Source organism: Quercus lobata, chromosome 2 (assembly GCF_001633185.2).
Source record: "Quercus lobata isolate SW786 chromosome 2, ValleyOak3.0 Primary Assembly, whole genome shotgun sequence".
Lineage (NCBI taxonomy): Eukaryota > Viridiplantae > Streptophyta > Magnoliopsida > Fagales > Fagaceae > Quercus > Quercus lobata.
In genome coordinates this window covers 76,789,365-76,809,278 of record NC_044905.1, presented here as the reverse complement: position 1 = coordinate 76,809,278, position 19,914 = coordinate 76,789,365, and the positions used below count along the sequence as shown (strand labels likewise).

The 19,914-nt window shown below is 37.8% G+C and overlaps 1 protein-coding gene across 1 annotated transcript; it reads left to right on the top strand.

The window, feature by feature from the left end:
* Positions 1 to 623: 623 nt before the first annotated feature.
* Positions 624 to 19,385, top strand: LOC115976681 (methyl-CpG-binding domain-containing protein 9). Its single transcript, XM_031098128.1, has 10 exons — positions 624 to 1,434; positions 4,891 to 5,611; positions 5,759 to 6,832; positions 6,954 to 7,646; positions 9,013 to 9,324; positions 10,603 to 10,938; positions 11,656 to 11,754; positions 12,544 to 12,975; positions 15,173 to 17,482; positions 18,679 to 19,385. The coding sequence occupies exons 1-10, from the start codon at positions 854 to 856 to the stop codon at positions 18,979 to 18,981; spliced, it is 6,861 nt and encodes a 2,286-aa protein (XP_030953988.1). The 5' UTR covers positions 624 to 853; the 3' UTR covers positions 18,982 to 19,385.
* The last annotated feature ends 529 nt before the right edge of the window (positions 19,386 to 19,914 follow it).

The following is a 19,914-nucleotide window of genomic DNA, read 5'->3' as shown; positions in this document are numbered from 1 at the left end:
GACACACCTTGGTGTATCTATAACATCAAGAGTTTAATTCTCTCATTCCCTATAGCAACGATTAAATTATAGGGCGGTTTTCATCTCTCTAGCATTTTATTTTTTTATTTTTTTGTTTCAAAAAACTAGAAGGTAGAAGATTTTTTCTTCTATGCAGGTAAACCAAGGAAACAAAGGGATGAGTTAAGGTCTTATCTCAAATGAATACCCTAATACTATTTTAGGTTGAGTTTGAACCATAAACATGTCCTTACTATTAGACTATCCCATAAACCACAAATACTCTAATATCTTCACTGTAACTTTACTCACTTTAGCCTTGAAATTACCTAATGGTAGGTGGAAAATTCAGGGTCAACCAAACGATGGTTTTCCTTCAAAGTTCAAACCCACCAAAGCAGCAGCCCTATTGACATTCACATAGAGTGAGTACATAGGAAACCATGTGTGTACTTGCCAACTTGGAGACAAAAGCACATAAGAGAGAGAGTGTGTGAAACTGTTAGAAGTTAGAACCGGTTCCACTTTTGCCCATGTGTCACTCCCACAGAGCGAGTACCCAAAATATATTAAAAAAAAAAACCCCAACCTCGCACGCCACACTCTCACCTATTTCCCTCATATCCAATTTCCTTTCATTCTTCACACCAAACCCAAACCCAAACCCCACACGCTGTTCAAAACCGACCCTTCCGTTTCCGTCTTTCCATCCAAACCCAAAATAAAAAAACCAAAACCAAACCCAAAAACAAGACTCTCTCTTAAAATAATCTGAGCCGTTGGATTTGATCATATCTAAATCTTGGAAGCCGAAGCGAGCAATGGTAGGAGAGCCACATCGTAACTCGCCGACATGGAACTCGGAGCCGAGACTCGGATGATGGAACTCACCGATTCAAGCGACGAACTCAGTAGGGTTAGGGACGAGTCTAGGAACTCGGCCGAGGAGACTCGGTCCGGTATCGGAATTGGACTCGGCCTCGGAATCGATCTCAATGAGATCCCCTCGCCTTCGCTCCACGAAACCCTACCCGATTCGTTCGAAGTTGTCCGGAACTTCCACGACAACCCTCCGCCGCCGCTAGGAGGCCCTGCGGAACTCCCTGGTGCAGAGAACGATGCCGGCGCCGGCAATATCAACCACGCGCGCCGCTCCTCTGGCGCTTGTGGTGCGTGCGGGGGGCCTGAGGTTAAAGGCCAAGTTGTCGTCTGCGACGGCTGCGAGCGCGGCTTCCACATCGGCTGCGCAGGAGCGAGAGGCCGCCAGGTTTTGAGCCACGACGAGTGGATTTGTACGGAGTGCGAGCGCAGCGGTGTGAAAAGCAAGCGTTGGCCTCTTGGGGTTAAGTCCAAGCGGATTTTGGACATCAACTCTTCGCCGCCGAGCGACGCCGATGCCGACGGTGAGGCCACGGTGGAGTTATTGGGTTCGAGGTAAGTGCGGCGGCTCGAGTTCATTCATTCAAGTTAGAATTTTTACATTTGAAGTTTGAGAATTGCTCTAGTAGTTATTGAATTGAGTGAAATTGGTGTAACGTTTTGTTGGTTAGTAGTAAAAATTTGTGTTTTAGAGGCTAAAATTTTAGTTTTTGCTTCATATTGGTAGTTAACTAGTTTACAACTTAGTGTTAGACAATGGGTTAGAGGGTTAGTTAGTTTGCAATCTAGTTTTCAAAGTTTGGTACTTTATTATTATGGTGTAGTTTGTCTTGGACTTGGGGTTTGGGTTAGATGAATTGAGATGTGCAATGCTGTGTTTTCCTAGCGGTTGATGCATCAAACAGTCCCCGGTGGCTAATGTGTGTCTGTGGTAGTCCAATATATGGCGCCAAGATGAAGGTTTGGCGTCCCATGACTGCCATGCGTTGCTTCGTGCCAGCATTTTTGTGAGGTAGACACATCACTGCCAAAAATGATGCTTTAGGGGTCTTAGTTTGAAACCTCGGCTTTTTATATTTGTGGACCACAACTTGTGTTGGCAAGCATTTGATACCATGTCTAGCATCCAACTCCTAGAAATGCCATCTATTGGAAGTTAGAACTTGGTCTATGTGAATGTGGCCCATGGCCTTGCAATGGTATTTGCCTTTATGGTGCTTGTCTTGTGGCTATTTTTAGACTTCCTGTTTTAACTTTTATTCTATGCAAGATTTTGAGGTAGTCAAATACCTATTATGTCACCACTGTAATTTATCCCTTTGAAATAGTTAGCCTTTTTTTTTTGGCTCTATTGCAGTTTCTGGAATCTGAAACTGCTTTTCATATGGTTTCATAGGCAAGCTTAGAAGTTCTTGGTTCTGGCAGAGGTATAGTTTATAATTGCTGCATTATTTTTTCTATGTAGCTTTGTAGGCTCCCCTTATATCAGAACTTGTAATTGTATCACCCACTTGTTACTTTCTTATTTATTTAAGAATGAAATTACCAACTTCTGGACGTTGCATAGAGCAAATCAGGTTATTATTCAAGCGCAAAACAAGCATGTATAAGTTTTTGTCCGTATTTCATTTTGAAATACTATTCTCCTCTTAGCACCATTAGAAGCCTGATATTCCCTAATATTTTCCTACCTCTCCTCTCTCTCTCTCTCCCCCCCCCCCCCCAAAAAAAAAAGAAAAGAAAAGTGCAGCCCAGGCCTAACTATTCCAAAATCCTATAAACTGTTGACGTGAAAGAAAATCCTGCCTTATGTGGTGTATGTTGAAAAAGCATATATATCTCATACATATCAAGCATTGCGGACTAAAAACCACTATCTATATCTAGTCTTTCACAAATCAACATTTTTCGCGAATCTTGAAATTTAGATAAAAAGTCACACAGTTTAGATGCTCCAAATAAGAAACCCAGTAAAAAATCTTGAAACACTTTGGTCACCTCAATAACTGTGTTTGGCCATGAGAGTGAGCTCTTCCTTCGTTGAAACTCCTAGAAACCATGTATGCTTGTAGGGAGATGTAGAAAAATGTGAGCAGATTTTTGTCTTTTATGTGCTTTAGCTGACACTCTAGGGAGTTCTTTCTCACCAAAATTTCTTTTTTTTCCCCTATCACAATCAATGTGTTGGTTTGCCATCCCATGGGTGTTTTAAGTACATAACTTAGGTGGGACCAAAGGAAAAATAAAACTTAGCTCCAGTGGATTTTGGAGTTATGTTATCTCATAAGTAGCCCAACATTACTGTTAATTATATTTTTCTCCACTTTAAAAAATAATTTCACTGTTGGATTCGTTTAATTATTTTTGATATCCCTTGACTACTTAAAATTGCATTTGACCCATCCGTGAAATATCCGTAGTGAAATGGGAAATAAAAATAATTTATTGTCACTTTATTATCAATATATTAAATTAGGAACTCAAGGATTGAAGATATTGTGATGATAAACAACAAAAAAAAAAAAGCCTTAGTCCCAAATTTTTTTTAGCCGACCTTAAAAAATTTAGGACCAAGGCTTTGTTGTTGTTGCTGTTGTTTGTTATCACTATATCTTCAATCTTTGAGTTCCTAATTTAATATCTTGATTAGTTTGATCAGGCCTGATACTTTGAATAATTAATTCCCATTAAATCTACCTAAGGGGGATATATCTTGTCTGGTGTCGAGATTATGGATTTTATCTTGAGGAATGTGATTACCCAATATATTGAGATTTTTACCATTCATGATTTCACTTTTATATACATAAAACACCCTACATTTTATGTTTGAATGCACCGTGTTCTCAAGATTGAGAGTGAATGCTCTTAGCAGTCACGAGTTTAATTATTCAAGTGACAGTAATTTATAGAATAATAACCCACAACAAACCTGTTCAATGTAATTTAAATACATCAACATATCAATAAGAGGTTTACCCCATTTCCTTGATCAAGATAGACCATCATTATTTTGATATGTTGTCTAATCAGATGCAATACCCAATTTCATCACTGCCTAACAATTAAAGTTTTTGAGTCAAGAGGGCATTGTGACTTAGATTTTCCATATGTTAATCTCATTAACACACCTAAATTACATACATAAGTTAATGTAACTCATGGACTATTCATCAAACGAGTTCATAATGTCCAATGTTGATATAATTTCAGAAAATAACACTTATTAGTGAAAAATTTCATTCAAATTGGATTTTAGGGCACTATTACTTTGTATTTGGAAGGAAAGAAACACTTGGTCTTTTGAAGGTTATGAAATCTTGGTTTTAGAAGTGAAATATATGTTAATTAGGTTCTTATATGAGTAATGAGTGTTTATCAGCTTCATGATAGCTGACATTTTCTAATATATTTGAGATGATAGATCTTTGTAAATTTAGACAAAAGTTGTTGTTGTACTCTTGTATGCTTACCATGTACATGGGTTGCGCTCCTTTGTGCTCTATGATGAATTGTTACTTATAATAAATAAATAAATTAATGCAACAAAAGTTCTTGTTTTCCAACAACCTAAACCCGTCAAGATTTGGACTTCTTAGCTCAAATCGGTCTTTCCAGCCATTATATGTAATCGCACATATATTTCTTACTGTTGGGCTCTGAAAACCTTTCTCCAAGCTAGCGTAAGAGACCATCATTGCGGTCTTATGTCAGTGTCATTTGCAAACTTCACCATTGAAGCAAATTGATAATCAAGCTTGGTGGAATCCATTTGAACATAAGCTTGTTCCTTACTGCTTTTAGGTCATTCTTGTGCTTGCTAAAGCATTTAATAGCTTGTAGGGTTTAGCTGCCATTTTGTTTCTTTGTGAGTGAGTTTATCTTATTTCATAATTTATTGAATTTTCTTTTCATTTATGTCATCCATACTTGTTTGTTAATATATTTAGCAAATACCTTGAAATGCAACTTGTCATAAGTAGTTACTGGTTACATTTATTTTGGTTTTAGAAAACACACTCCAGGTGATAATTCTTTTGGTCGCAATCCATTTGGTGCTCCAGTGACATTCCCTAACTTTTTGTACGCGGGAAATGGCTTTGGATTTCCAAAAGCTTCTGGGATTTTGACACACACTGTCAAATTGGGTTTTGAAGATATATTGCAACATTCACAGAGTACTAATAGAAAATATGAGGAGGTAGATTTGGGTTTCCCACTAGGAAGGTGTAAGAGTAGTAATAATACAGTTATTAGACGATCATCTCCGAATCCTAGCGAGATTTTTTTGCAAGCTCTTAGAGATTTTGTTTCTGAAAGGCATGGTGTACTGGAGGAAGGTTGGCGCGTGGAATTTAGACAATCAATGGGCAATTGTGAACTGTGTGCTGTTTACTGTGCTCCAGATGGGAAGATATTTGATTCAGTGTATGAAGTTGCTTGTTATCTTGGGCTGAAGCCTAACTTCAACACTTTGGAACCTGAAGTAAGAAGTGAGGGTTCTCAGTCAATGTCTGGAAGGTCTCATCTATCAAGGAAAAGGAAGTCATCAAGAATTTCAATTGCTAATGGTTTTGCTGAAAATAAGGAAATTTTGACCAGCGATAATCATAAAGAGCTCTCATCAAATGGCCTGACTATGGAAGTCTGTTCAAATACTGTTGGGAATAATGTAAAAGTTACAGAAACTGGGACAGAAGAGAATGCTTACTCTGGGTCTCAGCAGTCTAAAGTAAGTTTACATCTTACATGTTATTGAACTAGTTTTTCTTTCTCTGCTTACGGAATGATATGTAAGCTATTTGATTTAAAAAACTGGATGTAATTACTTTCAGCTAGTTCTTCTTGCCTCATTTTTGTTTATTTTCTACATTTTCAGGATGGGTTTCCTGTGCAGTTTGAAGATTTTTTTGTTCTTTCACTTGGAGAGCTTGATGCTAGGGCTTCATATCATGATGTTAGCCAGATCTGGCCTGTAGGATATAGATCCTGTTGGCACGATAAGATTACTGGTTCTCTTTTTATGTGTGAAGTGTCAGACGGTGGTGATTCTGGACCTATCTTTAGGGTCAGAAGGTGTTCATGCTCTGTGTTGTCCATTCCAAATGGGGTAACTGTCATCTGCAGGCAAAACCTTGGGCAGTTTGTTGATCAAATTAATGAAGAAATCAATGATATTACTTCCCATGATATGGATTGTGATAATGATAGTGGAATTCAGACTATTCTTTCAGACCCCTGCCCGCCTTCAGAAAATGATATTTTGTCCTGTCTTCGGAGTTGTTCAAATCGAGCTTGTGATGTTCAGACATTAGGCGATTTAGGTTTGAGAGATGAAATTGGCGAGATTTTAGTAGAAGATCGCTCGTCATCTTCTGCATGGAAAAAGGTGGCTAAAAAAATCATTACTGCATGCTCTGAAATCTGTGAACGGAAAGGCACTTTAAAGTTCTTCTGCAAGCATGTTGAAAATGAAATAGGCATACCTAATAGTTATGTAGCATCTGATAAAAGCCAAGTGAATTGGACATTATTATCTAAATTCTGCAGTTCACAGGCTTCCCTCAGCATCCCATCTGTATTTCAGGCTGACAATGAGCTGGAGACTTCATTTAACGTACTGGAAAAATGGTTGGAGCAGGATAGATTTGGATTAGATGCGGAATTTGTGCAGGAAATCATAGAACAGCTTCCTGGGGTACAAGCCTGTTCACGCTATGAGTTTCTGATAAATAGAGGTAATTATTCTGCTTCACCAACAGTTGGAAATGGGCTCCTGATGGTCAAATTGAAAGGTGCTTTACATTGCATTGAAGAAGAAGCATTGGATGGATTATTTAGGAGATCCAAAAAAGCCAGGTTGGTTGAAAACCACGTCATTTATGACTGTCCTCCTCCTGGTAAGCCTTTGTGCTCGAGGGTTCCCCATGAACTTGTTGGTGATGTTTATCAGGTATGTCCATACTCTTGCAAGTGTCACAGTTGATTGATTTAATTATCATAATTGTACTTTGTGGCATATGATTCAATAGCTACTATTCTGAGGTCTTACTGGTTTTCTGTTATCTTTCTAGGCTTGGGAGTTACTGTGGCGTTTTCATGAAATTTTGAGTCTGAAAGAACCTTTGTCATTGGAGGAACTTGAAGAAGAACTCATCAATCCATGGTCAGATGGCACAAATCTTCTAGAGAAATTTGAAAAGGAGACCCAGGGGAGTCGTGGTGTACAGTCACATAGAATTGATGGTACTGGTGGATCAATCTTATCCCCCAGCTGTAAATCTTCTCCTTCACCAGATGCAGAAAATCCGCATGTGTTTATACAAATGGAAACAGGGGCGACAAAGGAGGCAGCTCAAGCTAAACTTGCATCTCTTACTTACAGTAGAAGCTCTGGTGTAGCCTTAACTAAGGCTCATAAATCTCTGCTAAGAGTGCTGATAGGTGAGCTGCAATCCAAGGTTGCTGCACTAGTTGATCCAAATTTTGATTCCGGAGAGTCAAAATCAAAACGGGGAAGGAAGAAAGATGTGGATAGCGGTATTCCTGCTAAAATAACTAAGATCAATATGCTGCCTATTAATGAACTAACTTGGCCAGAATTAGCTCGAAGATACATCTTGGCTGTCTTATCCATGGATGGTAATCTTGACTCTGCAGAGATTACTGCTCGTGAAAGTGGCAAGGTCTTTCGCTGTTTGAAAGGTGATGGTGGGGTGCTTTGTGGCTCACTTACTGGAGTGGCTGGAATGGAAGCTGATGCCCTTGTAAGTCTCTTACTTTTAATGGCCATTATTTACTGAACCTTCCTAATTCAATGATTTAGATGTGCATCAACATCATTTTGATTGGTACTTATCCACCAAATAAAGAAAATCATTTTGATTGGTACGCATCTTTGAAGTAAAATGTTGAGAACAATTGCCTTCAATATTTCATGCGGGGACATGTAAAAAAGGACAAAATTTAGCTACAAAATTGGTTGTAGCCTAAGACTACAACTTTACTCAATAAAATAAATATTACTACATATTTTCAAAATTTAACCGTTAATTTGTATGTTCTTTATGCTTTTAATACACATGTCAAATTTTGTGTTAATCAGATGTTATTTACTATATAATCTATAAACTTATATTTTATACATAATTTTAAACTACAAAATTTGTAATTTAAACAATTTATTGATGACATAACTATTAATATTTAATTTTCAAGAAATTTTGCAAGCATGGAGAATATAAGAAGAAGATGTAATCCAATGGTGGATTTGTCAAAATTCACCTCCAATAAACAGATATTGCATAAGGTTGTAGCTTTAGGCTATAACTAATTTTGTAGCTTTAGGCTATAACTAATTTTGTAGCTAAACTTTGTCACTCTAACTTTGAACCTTGTGCCCTTGATTGTGATCATCATGGTTTCAAATAATTTGCATTCTTTTCATGTGGTTTAGTTTTGTTCTTGTTGCCATACAGAAATTGCAAAATTGTTTCTGTGGCCTCTAAAGGAATGAAAGAGATTATTGGAGAGCATGTTGAGCTTTTCATGGAATTTTTGTGTGATCCATAGTGAACTTGCCTGTGTCATTGTGGGAATTGTTGTGTAACTCTTCTTATATGATCTGTACATTGACACTACATAAAAGTTTCCCTTTGTTATGGCTGTCTTTGAAAAATTCTGAGTATAAAAGGTAATAGCTAAGTGCATTTTATGTCAGTTGTTTGACTTGTTTTTATTTTTTTAATTTTTTCAATCTCTACATTTTCATGTGTATGTTTCTTGGTTCCATGATATGTGCCTCATTTTTATTTATTTATTAGTTGTGCTTTCCCTGCTGCATTATCTAATTCCAATATTTGTTCCTTTGATTCTTGGTTTTGTGATTCAAGAAAATGATTTTGTAGTGCCTTTTAGTTACTTGACTTTCCTGATATACTACAATGGCTTCACTGCTGTGTGATATTTTTCCCTTTTAATTTTAGTTATATAAAAATTTTGGTCCAGATCTCTGATTTATGCAAAGTACATATATTTTCCAGTGTCTGTAGTTGCTGTAACTCATGGTGCAGTTGAAAAACGGAAAAGAAAAAATAGGATGCATGCTAATTGCTTTTCTTCCTTAACCTTCAGTTGCTTGCAGAGGCTACAAAGCAAATTTTTGGTCCTTTGAACAGAGAAAATGATGTTCTTGCCATAGAAGATGAAACTTCTGATGCAAATGCAACTGGTGCTTCCGAGAAGAATTGTGTGAATGGTGATAATATACCTGAGTGGGCAAAGGTGCTGGAACCTGTTAGAAAACTACCCACAAATGTGGGAACAAGGATCAGAAAGTGTGTTTATGAAGCTTTGGATAAAGGTCCACCGGAGTGGGCAAAGAAGATATTGGAACATTCAATCAGTAAAGAAGTGTACAAGGGCAATGCATCAGGACCTACAAAGGTGCTATTTGCAATAACTTGTTTCTTCTACTTTCTTTAATGAAATCTTTGTAGATATTAAAACCCTAAGCAAAATGTATGTTTCATATTGTATCCTATCATCTCTCTCTTTTTTTTTTTTTAAATTTCTAGTTCATATCTGTCCATTTTCTTTACTTGAAGTTAAGTTAAAGCAATAATTCATGTTAGCAAAAATTTAATAATTATTTTCTTTAAATGATTAGACAAAAGCACTAAATCTTTAATGCAGAATTTGAATTGTCGCATCTTGAGACATGCAAGGCTCTGCAAGGGGATTGAATAGTGTAGGGAATGTGTCATCATTTGACCATTATATCTACTTATCAAAAAAAAATCATTTGACCATTATATCTTAAGAATTTAACAAAACCTGCAAATTCTAGATGCCTTTAACCTGTAACTGCTATTTTCTTCCTTTTTACGACAATCTGATGGATTATACATAGGTATCCTTGAGTTCACGTTGTAGTCATGAGTTCAATTTTATTAAATTAACAATTTTTTAGTACTATCCATACGTTGTGCTCTCTCTCTCTCTACCTGGGTCCTAAAAAGTATTTACCACCTATAAGGTATCTTTATTGTTGTTTTTCTTTTTTTGAAATATTGGTTTGTTTAGTAGTTTCTCATCCTGTTCAGGAAAGCAATGATCATATGTTTTCTCTCTTTGTTCAATTGAATGTTCCTTGTAAGTAGCAGTGTCAAAACCTGTGCTAATCTACAATGCTGACTCAAGCTTAATCCATTTGCTCTGCTTAATACAACTTACTATAAATTGACTGACTTCGGGTTGGAGGCTGGGTGCAATGGGTCATATGATTGTCCTACTGTGAAAAAGGAAACTTGAATATTTGATTGAACATGTTAGCAGAATTTGTTGTGCTTCATTTTCTTTTGATAAGTAATACAATTTTTATTAAGAAGTCAATAAAACCTCCCAGAATTTGTTTTGTATTTCCATAAATATTTAGAATTTGATTTCTTATTTTATTGTTTTATGTCACATAAGCTTTCAAGGTATTTATTTTGGTCTGATCTATTAACCTACTGGAAAAAAAAAATGTAAGTAGAAAGATCAACCATGCAACCTTGCAAAGGTCAAACCTTATAGTTAAAAATCTGAGATGAACTTTATGAATTGTTTGTCTTCCTCTATTTTTTACTGTGTAACTAGTCAAGCTTAGTGTCTTTTTTTTTTTATAACGAACATTGCAGCAAGATTGATGCTGAAATGAATGCTCTGATTGGTTGAATGCAGAAAGCTGTTCTTTCAGTGCTAGCTGATGTATGTGGTGACAAAGTGCAACAAAAATCTGTGAAGGGGGCAAAACAGAAGACTTTTATCTCTATATCCGACATCATCATGAAGCGATGCCGTATTGTGTTACGTCATGCTGCTGCTGCAGATGATACAAAAGTTTTCTGCACTCTGCTGGGGAGAAAACCAATAAATTCAAGCGATAATGATGATGAGGGATTTCTTGGATCTCCTGCCATGGTATCTCGTCCTTTGGACTTCAGGACCATTGATTTGAGATTGGCAACTGGGGCCTATGGTGGATCTCATGAAGCGTTTCTTGAGGACATTCGGGAGGTCTGTTTTCTAGCGAAATTTTTTGCTTGGCCTAACTGTTTTGCCTCTGGTTTTTCCTCACAATGTTCTTTCCCTTAAGTCATTAAAAAAGGTTCTGTCCATGAAGTTCCTTAAACGTGTGGAGGTTGATAAATTTCTTAATGTACCTATTTTAATGAGTAAAGTACGCTTTTGGCCCCTAAGGTTTCAAAATTTTCATTCCGGCCTATTATGTTTGGTTCCGTTTTCATATTGGTCATGTTGTACATATCTGTTAGTAATCAGGTGACACTTGGTGTTGTATGGGTGACATGTCTTAATGGACATTACTTATCCGGCACTGATTGGTCAGATTCTTAACAAAATGGACGGTAGGGCCAATATGAAACATGGAGGGCCAAATCTTGAGTGGCCAAAAGTGTAATTTAAACTTTAGTGTATTTTTATAGCATTTATGAGTGGGATTGACTATTTGGAATATTATTAATTATGTGATCTCAGAGGTCAGATCCTCCACACCCCCCCCCCCCCCCAAAAAAAAAAAAAAAAAAACTGATCGGGCTATGATGGTTATGAAATGTACATCCTGCAGATGAGGATTGACATGTTTCTTAACACAAGACTGGAATATTTTATTTCTCATCATTGTGGTTATTCAGGTTTCAGTTTTCACTGACACATAATTTATTTATTTATTTAACCTTTCAAATGTAATAAACGAAAACTTTCAACTTGCAGTTATGGAATACTATTCGCACTGCTTATGGGGATCAGCCTGATTTGGTTGAATTGGCTGATACATTATCTCAGAACTTTGAATTATTGTATGAAAAGGAGGTTCGTAGTCTCTCTTTTTCTCTCAGTGTTTTTATATATGTAACAGCCTATTTGACCGGTTATTCATGACTTAGCTTTTCAATTGTGGAAGACTGAATATAGTTCAGCTTGTTTAGAATTCCATAAAATAAAATTTGGTTATGCAATTAATCTGGTATTTATTTTATTATTATCATATATTTTTTGTTGCCGAACTTTGTCTAAAGTCACCATCTGAAAGATACCATGATTAATGCTACTATGAAGTTCCTACCTCCTCCATTATCTACCTATAAAAAAAAAATTCCCGACCACACTTGCTGTGACATTTTATTCATCATTAAAAAAAAGCTACTATGAAGTTCAAGGTTGCCACTAATGAGCTATAGCTCAATTGGTACTTCCTCCTCCCATATTAATTGGATGTAGCCATGTAGGGTGAGTTTATGATTTCAAGATCTTTCAAGATCCACTAATTGGTTGTGTAACTTACCAATTAAAAAAAAGAATTTCAAGATTGTCAAACTGGCATTTTGGAAGGGACCATGGTGGATTTTCTGGATTGATTTATGTGATTGGTTTAGAAAGATGTGAAAGACTATAGTATAATAATCATATACTCTAAATAACCACTGCAATCATATAAGTAAAAAATCTTCGCAAGATTCCTCCTCCCATACTAATAATAATATTGCTCTCTCTCTCTCTCTCTCTCTCTCTCTCTCTCTCTCTCATATGCACGTGCTTTTCCACACCATCTTTTGCATAATATTTTAGCACCAGTGTTGAGTTTGTTTTCTTTTGATGCAGGTTGCTACTGTTGTCCAGAAATTTGGGGAGTACACTAAATTGGAAAGATTTAGTGCTGAAACAAGGAAGGAAATTGACGAGTTTCTTGCTTCCACAAATGAGATTCCCAAAGCCCCTTGGGATGAGGAAGTTTGCAGAGTATGTGGCATTGATAGAGATGATGACAGTGTCCTACTATGTGATACTTGTGATGCTGAGTATCATACTTATTGCTTGGATCCTCCACTTGCAAGGATTCCTGAAGGAAACTGGTATTGCCCTACTTGTGCTGGTAAACGCATGGTCCAAGATGCCTCAGAACACATCCAGGTCATTAACCGACGCCAGAGTAAAAAGTATCAGGGAGAATTTACCCGTGTTTACTTGGAGGCACTTACACAATTATCATCTGTAATGGAAGAGAAAGAGTACTGGGAGTTCAGTGTAGGCGAGGTTTGTCTATGGAACTATACTTAAATATTGCCTTGCTAGCTGTGCTGATATTGATTGTGTTCTGTGGAAGTTTGCATCAGTTGATGTTATTTTGGCCTTTAATAGGCAGTTTAGTGTTTATTTGTTTTAATCCCTGCTAATTTAATTTAACTTGGAAATAATTTTTGTGTGAGTGGTAGTTATTATTTTGTGCAATTTCAATGGATAAATGGCATATTGGCACTATATGGCCATGCCATTGCAGCATTGATATTATGATGCACTGTCTGTTTTCCTTCATCTGTGGTTTTATTTCTCTCTCTCTCCCGCACCCCCCCCCTCCTCCTCCCTCTCTTTATTTGGTGGCATTAAACCTTTCCTCTGCTTTTTTTTTTTTTTTGGGTTGGATTTGTTATCTTATTCTTATCTTGGTTGCATTTTGTCTGTATCCTTATATCTTATTGTATACTTCTGTGTAATGGAGAAATTAAGAACTGCTGGTGTATTTGACATTGAGGTTTCCAACATGCAAATGGATAATAAATACTACATTTTGAAGTTTTTCTTATAAAACTACAGGCTAAAGCTTGACTTGTTCATGTTTGTAAAATGAGAACAAATTATAATGTCTTTCTCAGACACGGTGATGTCTGGCAATAAACTTCTTTTTGTTGCTTGTTTGGTATTTCTTGGACATGGTGATGGTTGAGTTGCTTTCTTGTTGGCTTAGAGGTGTTGGGCGACATAGGAAGGCATCTGTTTGGGGTGTGATTCTGCAGTTTATTATGTGGAACATATGTTGAGAATGGAACATCAGAATCTTCAAAGGGGAGGAGTGTTCTATCATTGAGTTGAAGCGCATTTTCCTTCTTTCTTTGTTTGAATGGAGGACTGCTTTGAGTGGTCTTGACTTACCCTCTGTTTTAGATTTTGTAGATTTTTGTAATTTTTGGTAGACTTTTGCTTTCCTTGTACACTTCCTGTGTACAAAGGAATTTGCTTCTTTTCTTTTCTCATATTTTCAACAAAGTTTTTATTTACCAATCAAAAAAGAAAAAAAGAAAAAAAAGAAGCTAATATACATAGTTTTATTGGCTCTTTGATTTTAGTTTGCAATCCTTAAGGTGTACACATATTGTGTGTTTAAACTGCTTCCTCTTTCTTAATAAAACTGGTCTGCTTATATATATTTAAAAGGTCACATTCACAATTTCTGCTATTTATCCACCTAAAAAAATCAATCTAGATGAAAATAAGGGTGATTGGAGTTTTCCTCTGCATAATCGTTGGACAGGTATGGTTTGGATGTATTGTTGAATTGTCTTAAGTGGAGAGACTGGGAATGGTGGACCAGAATTGCTTCTGGATTCAGGATTTTGTAGTGGTGAAAGTAGGAGGTAAAAAAAATGTGGACTCAATTGATATGGTTATCAACTGAATGGTTGGGCATACTTCTTTAGGTAGTCTGAATGGTTGGGCTTACTTCTTTAGGTAGTCTGAATTGGGGGGCTTAACATCATTAGTTAGTCTGAATAGGGTTTTGCGAGCTTTAGGCGCTCTTTTGTGCATATAGGCATGCAATCCTGTAAATTCAAGTTATATATACACTAGATGATTATGCGTGTTGGGAGATTGGAAGACGTGTTCAGGACAGAGAACAGTGTCAAGGGAACTTGGCATGGAAAAACTTGTTATACCCTTTGGTGGTAATTAATGTCCATTTTCACCTTGCTTATCTTTAGCAGCCTGAATGGTGCTGTTCAAGATAAACTGTCCTGTGTGCCTTATGATACAGCATAAGCACGTATCGTTTCTGAACTAGCTGTGCTTTTTAGACAAAATCATGATACAGCGTTTTAACCTGATTTTAGTGATCCAGACATGGACCCTTGTAGTTAGACTAGAAGGCCTATATGTGCATTATGCTCTATTTCTATACGTCTTGTCTATTACTTTGTCACTGATAACCTGGTAAATGTATTTTCTTATTTTTTTCTTACTGTGAGAGTAAAAGTATCTTGTACATATTGTTTGAGGAATCATTTTACAGGCATGCACCAACAATTTTTGCTATGATGACGAAATGTGGACACAGCTTGTATGTGCTATTCATATTTTCAAAATATGTTTTAGAGTCTCTGTTTCTTTTTCTCACTTTGGTTATTATGTTCCTTTAATGATAAAAAAAACATGATGTTCCCTTTTATTGAAATTGCAGAGAACATTCCTGCTCAAATTTTTATGTGATGAGTTACTTAACTCAGCTCTTATCCGTCAGCACCTTGAGCAGTGCCCCGAGTCATCAGCTGAATTGCAGCAGAAATTGCGTTCTTTATCTGTTGAATTGAAGAATCTTAAGGCCAAGGAAGAAAACTTGGCTGCACGAGCTGCGAAGGCTGATACAAGTTTGCTTAATGGTGTTGGGGAAGTTAATGTAAAAGAAGGTGTTGCTAATAAACTTACAAACCAGGGAAATTGTTTGGGACGGACGCAAATTTCAACTGGTACTCCTAACCATTTTGGAGTCTTCTCTAATGAACTGCTGCATCCAGAGGGTGATCAAGATGAATCTGGGCTTAATGGTGCTGATAAACACCCACCTGTTGTCACTGGTTCAGAGAATAACATCCAAATTATGAATTACATAGACACTGAAGTTCATTTAAAAGATGTCAATGGTGTGGTGGATGACAGGAAAGTAGCTGGCAACCTTTTCTCCCATAGTGCTTCTCAAGAGACTGGCAAATCCAGTAGACCAAATGGGTTGCCCATATCAAATTCACCGTCCCAAGAAATTAATGGCTCTGCTGGAGACATCGATTTCCAGGATAACTTGCAAGAATACAAGGGAAGGGAGATTTCTTTGTCACCTTCTGATCGGCAAGGACATAGTACTGCTACCAAGGTGAGCAGTCATGCAGCTCAGCATGCTCCTGTTGGTGCAAATGAGTCACAGGCCTGTCATCTTGAGTTGAACTCTGTGAAGAATGACATTGCGCTTCTGCAGGACTCAATTACTTCTGTGGAGTCGCAGCTTTTTAGGCTTTCTGTGAGGAGGGAGTTTTTGGGAAGTGATTCTGTGGGTCGATTTTATTGGGCTTCTGTCACACTGGGCGGGCATCCGCGGTTTATTGTTTGTGGGAGAGCTATGCAGCATGGAAGGAAGATGATGTATCACGGAGCTGCTGCTGACAAGTTTTCTGTTCTGCAGAATTCTGCTTTATCTGGCATAGATAATCATGAGGGATCAAAAGCTTCCTGTCCTTTCCTATCTGAGCTGAATGATGCTATGGCCCTTTGTTCATCATGGTTTTGTTATGAAACTGATGCAGAAATTCATGAACTGACTGGTTGGTTGAAGACTAATGACCCAAAGGGGAGAGAATTGAAAGAGTCCATTTTGCAGTGGCAAAAGCTGAGATTTCAAGACTCTTTTCAAAATGAAAATGAAGGTCAGGATGAGCACCAGGCAGATCTGTCATTGAGCAGAAATAGGGAGCTAGCTGGATCTTCTAATTGTCTTGTCTCAAAGGCAGCCACATTGCTTGAGGAGAAGTATGGTCCCTGCTTTGAGTTGGAAACAATTGACATTTTGAAGAAGCGGGGGAAAAAGGTAAGAGTAGTCAATGATGAGAAGATGTACAGATGCGATTGCTTAGAACTCATTTGGCCTTCTAGACACCATTGCCACTCTTGTCACAGATCCTTTTATACTGATGTGGAACTTGAGGGGCACAATGATGGTAGGTGCAGTTTTGGTGCACCAGCCTTTGAGAAGGGTAAGGAAATAACTGATGTAAAGAAAGGCAAAGGGAATCCAAAATGTGAAGTCGTTCGGGAGGAGTGCACAGGAGAAATGGATGGTGTTGAAACTTCAAAAGGTGGACGTTCTCAGCCTAGCTCAAGGCTGATTAAATATCAGAATGAAGGATTAGTATGCCCGTATGACTTTGATGAGATCAGTTCCAAGTTTGTGACAAAGGATTCGAACAAGGATTTGGTACAGGAGATTGGACTTCTTTGTTCAAATGGAATCCCATCTCTTGTCCCATCCACATCTCCTTACCTCAGTGATTCTACAGTAGTCTTAATTCCTCAGGAAGATGTAGGTCTTGCAGGTGATGGGTCTAAGGCTATTGAAAGACCTGTTTCAGAAGAAAATACTAGCATAACTAATGCTGGCCATGATGGTAGATGTGATAATTCTCCCAGAAGATCTGCAAATGAAGTCAGTCAAAAAGTACTGAAAACCAACAAGGCAGCTTTAGGACGTGTGGAGAAAAGAGGGAAAATATCCTCTTTAGACTGCCATTCTTTAGAAACGGGTGTTGGTCGCTGTTGTGTGGTGCCCGTGTCTTCCTTGAGGCCATTAGTAGGTAAAGTTTCACAGATTTCAAGGCGACTCAAGATCAACTTACTAGATATGGATGCTGCCCTCCCTGAAGAAGCTCTTAGACCATCAAAGTCGCATGTGGAAAGGAGATGGGCATGGCGTGCTTTTGTTAAATCTGCAGGGACAATATATGAGGTCAGTCTCGTCTCTCTTTCTCTCTCTGAGCATCTAACTAGTTTTCCTGATGCATGTAGGCCCCCCCCACCCCCCTCCTCCTCCTCCTCCCGGGGGGCCAGTCCCACACACAAATCATAATTACAGAGTGGAATGCCTTAGGGGTGGTCCCAAGGTGGCTTGATTCCAGATCCTCATGGATCAAGAGACCTGGAAACCACTAGATCATTCCCTTGGGGTTGGTCAGTCTCATCTCTTGGTATTGGAGCAGTTTGACATATCACTAGCAAACCACATTTTACAGTGCTTCAATCATTGTTAGTCCATCTATACTGTTTATTATGTCCTTAATGAGTACTTCAGGGTAGGAATAGATTGGAGTTTCTTTGATTCACAATACCTTATTGAACTAGGACCTGATATTTCTGATCCAAGACAAAAATTTTAGCAATCCCAAATTTTGTTTCCACACCCCCCCCCCCCCCCCCCCCCTTTATTTACCATTTTGAAAAGCAACTTCAAAAGAAAACCTAACAGAATCCTTTTAATTATAATCAGTGCGGTTATAGAAGTTTAAGCCTATCCCCCTTTGTTTTGCGTTCAGGGTAAACTGGTTTATCACAATTCTGTACTAGTGCATTTCAAAATGATCTACATTGTAGAGAACTTTGGACTAAATTTAGTCTTTATAAGAGTATCAACCTGGTTTGTTTTTGAGTATACAGTCTGCTGTTATCAATTCTTTTTACCTTGTGGAATGCATTAGGTCTTGTGTTCTTACTACCTGGCATACAGGCTAATGCTTTTGCTGCCCAGGAAAGCATGTTATGGTGAACTGCCTTTTGGCTGAAAATATATTTTAGGGGATGCTTGTGCATGTGCACTTATGCATTCATCTGAAAGATAATCACTGTGTGGACTACATGGACAAAGTTTGCCTTCCTATGAAATTATCCAAATCTTTGGTATAAATGAATGTAGTGAAAGTGAATGCATAGTCTCACGACTCTGCTTAACTTGTCAGTTGATTTTCGTTTGTTAGCCATTAACTCTCTCTCTCTAAACTGAAATATTAGATATTATGCAATGAAAGGAGTTTAAAATTTTAAGTGAACTTAACTTGTATTTGATCTCTACAATTTACAATTTAATAATTGTTGCATATTTAATACATATTTTATGTAGTTGCAAAGTTAAACTTCCTTGGTTTGTTTCAGATGGTTCAAGCAACAATTGTATTGGAGGACATGATTAGGACAGAATACTTGAGGAATGATTGGTGGTATTGGTCTTCACTCTCAGCTGCTGCCAAAACTTCTACTCTCTCTTCCCTTGCCCTACGTATATTCTCCCTTGATGCTGCTATCGTGTATGAGAAGATCTCATCCTGTTTAGATTCAACTGAAAATTTGGAACCAAGCAGCATACCAGATCCAAAGCCGCTTCCAAGCTTGGAATTAGCAGAGAAATCCAAGGTCACCAGGAGGTCTAACAAGAAGAGGAAGGAACCAGAGGGTTAATCTTGGGATGCTTGACCTTTTCATTTCCTGAGGAATTCATTCCAGACCAATTTTGATATGGGGCAGCAGTGGCCCATTTGTTGTATGCATAGTAGATATGATCAGAGACCAGTTTGTGGTTTTTTCTGGGTCCTAGAGAATCTGGGGACAGGTGACTGAGGTCGCTGTGCTGCTGCCAAATCGTTTGGATGTACATATGAGGTAAAAGCTGACTTGCTAACTCAGGATGCTCGGTTGGGAAGCTGAGTTCTGCTCGGAGGACTTTGAAAGACTGAGCAGTAATGCACGAGGATATATCCAATTTTGGATTGATTCTGCTGCAGCTTTCAGATTTGTTGCTTGGAAAGAAGATTTGGGAGTACATTTTTCTCACTGAGCAGGATCCATATACGTATACAGAGGAATTTTTGTAAAAAAAAAAAAAGGGGAGGGGGGGGGGGGGTTGGGGAGTGGGGCAGGATAAATTAGGAACAGTCAAAAGTTGAGCAGGTGTAGTTATATTCCATTCTTTATTCATCTCTTTATCTATCCCACCTTGCTTTTGTAAATTTTTGAATTAAATGAGGGTGTGGTAGAGAAGTTGCGTAAAAGTAGTCACCATTGTGCTCGGATTTTGGCATTTCACTAAAAATTGAGTGACCAATCTACGGCTCTGTAGGTGATTCGCCATACCGACTCCATTGGGAACAAACAAACCATGCGTGATTTGCCATACAGTATGCTTCAGGTTATCAGTTTATCGGTCCAATCAACCTATAAATCGTTATGGGATTTAATTTCGGGAGTTATAAACCTAATTCTATGGATGGAACTTCTGAATTGGTGAAAAGCTTAAAACGTTCTACATGCAAAATGATAATAGTATCAACTTAAGGGGAAAAAATGAGTTACTAGTAAGGCCTATGCTTAAATTTCAAAAGGTATCTTGAGTAC

Bases quoted from the DNA above. Each gene is read 5' to 3' on its own strand.
- LOC115976681 (XM_031098128.1), top strand. From the start codon at position 854: ATGGAACTCGGAGCCGAGACTCGGATGATGGAACTCACCGATTCAAGC. The intron at 5,612-5,758 runs GTAAGTTTACAT...CTACATTTTCAG, and splicing joins CTGGGTCTCAGCAGTCTAAA to GATGGGTTTCCTGTGCAGTT. The intron at 7,647-9,012 runs GTAAGTCTCTTA...CTTAACCTTCAG, and splicing joins GAATGGAAGCTGATGCCCTT to TTGCTTGCAGAGGCTACAAA.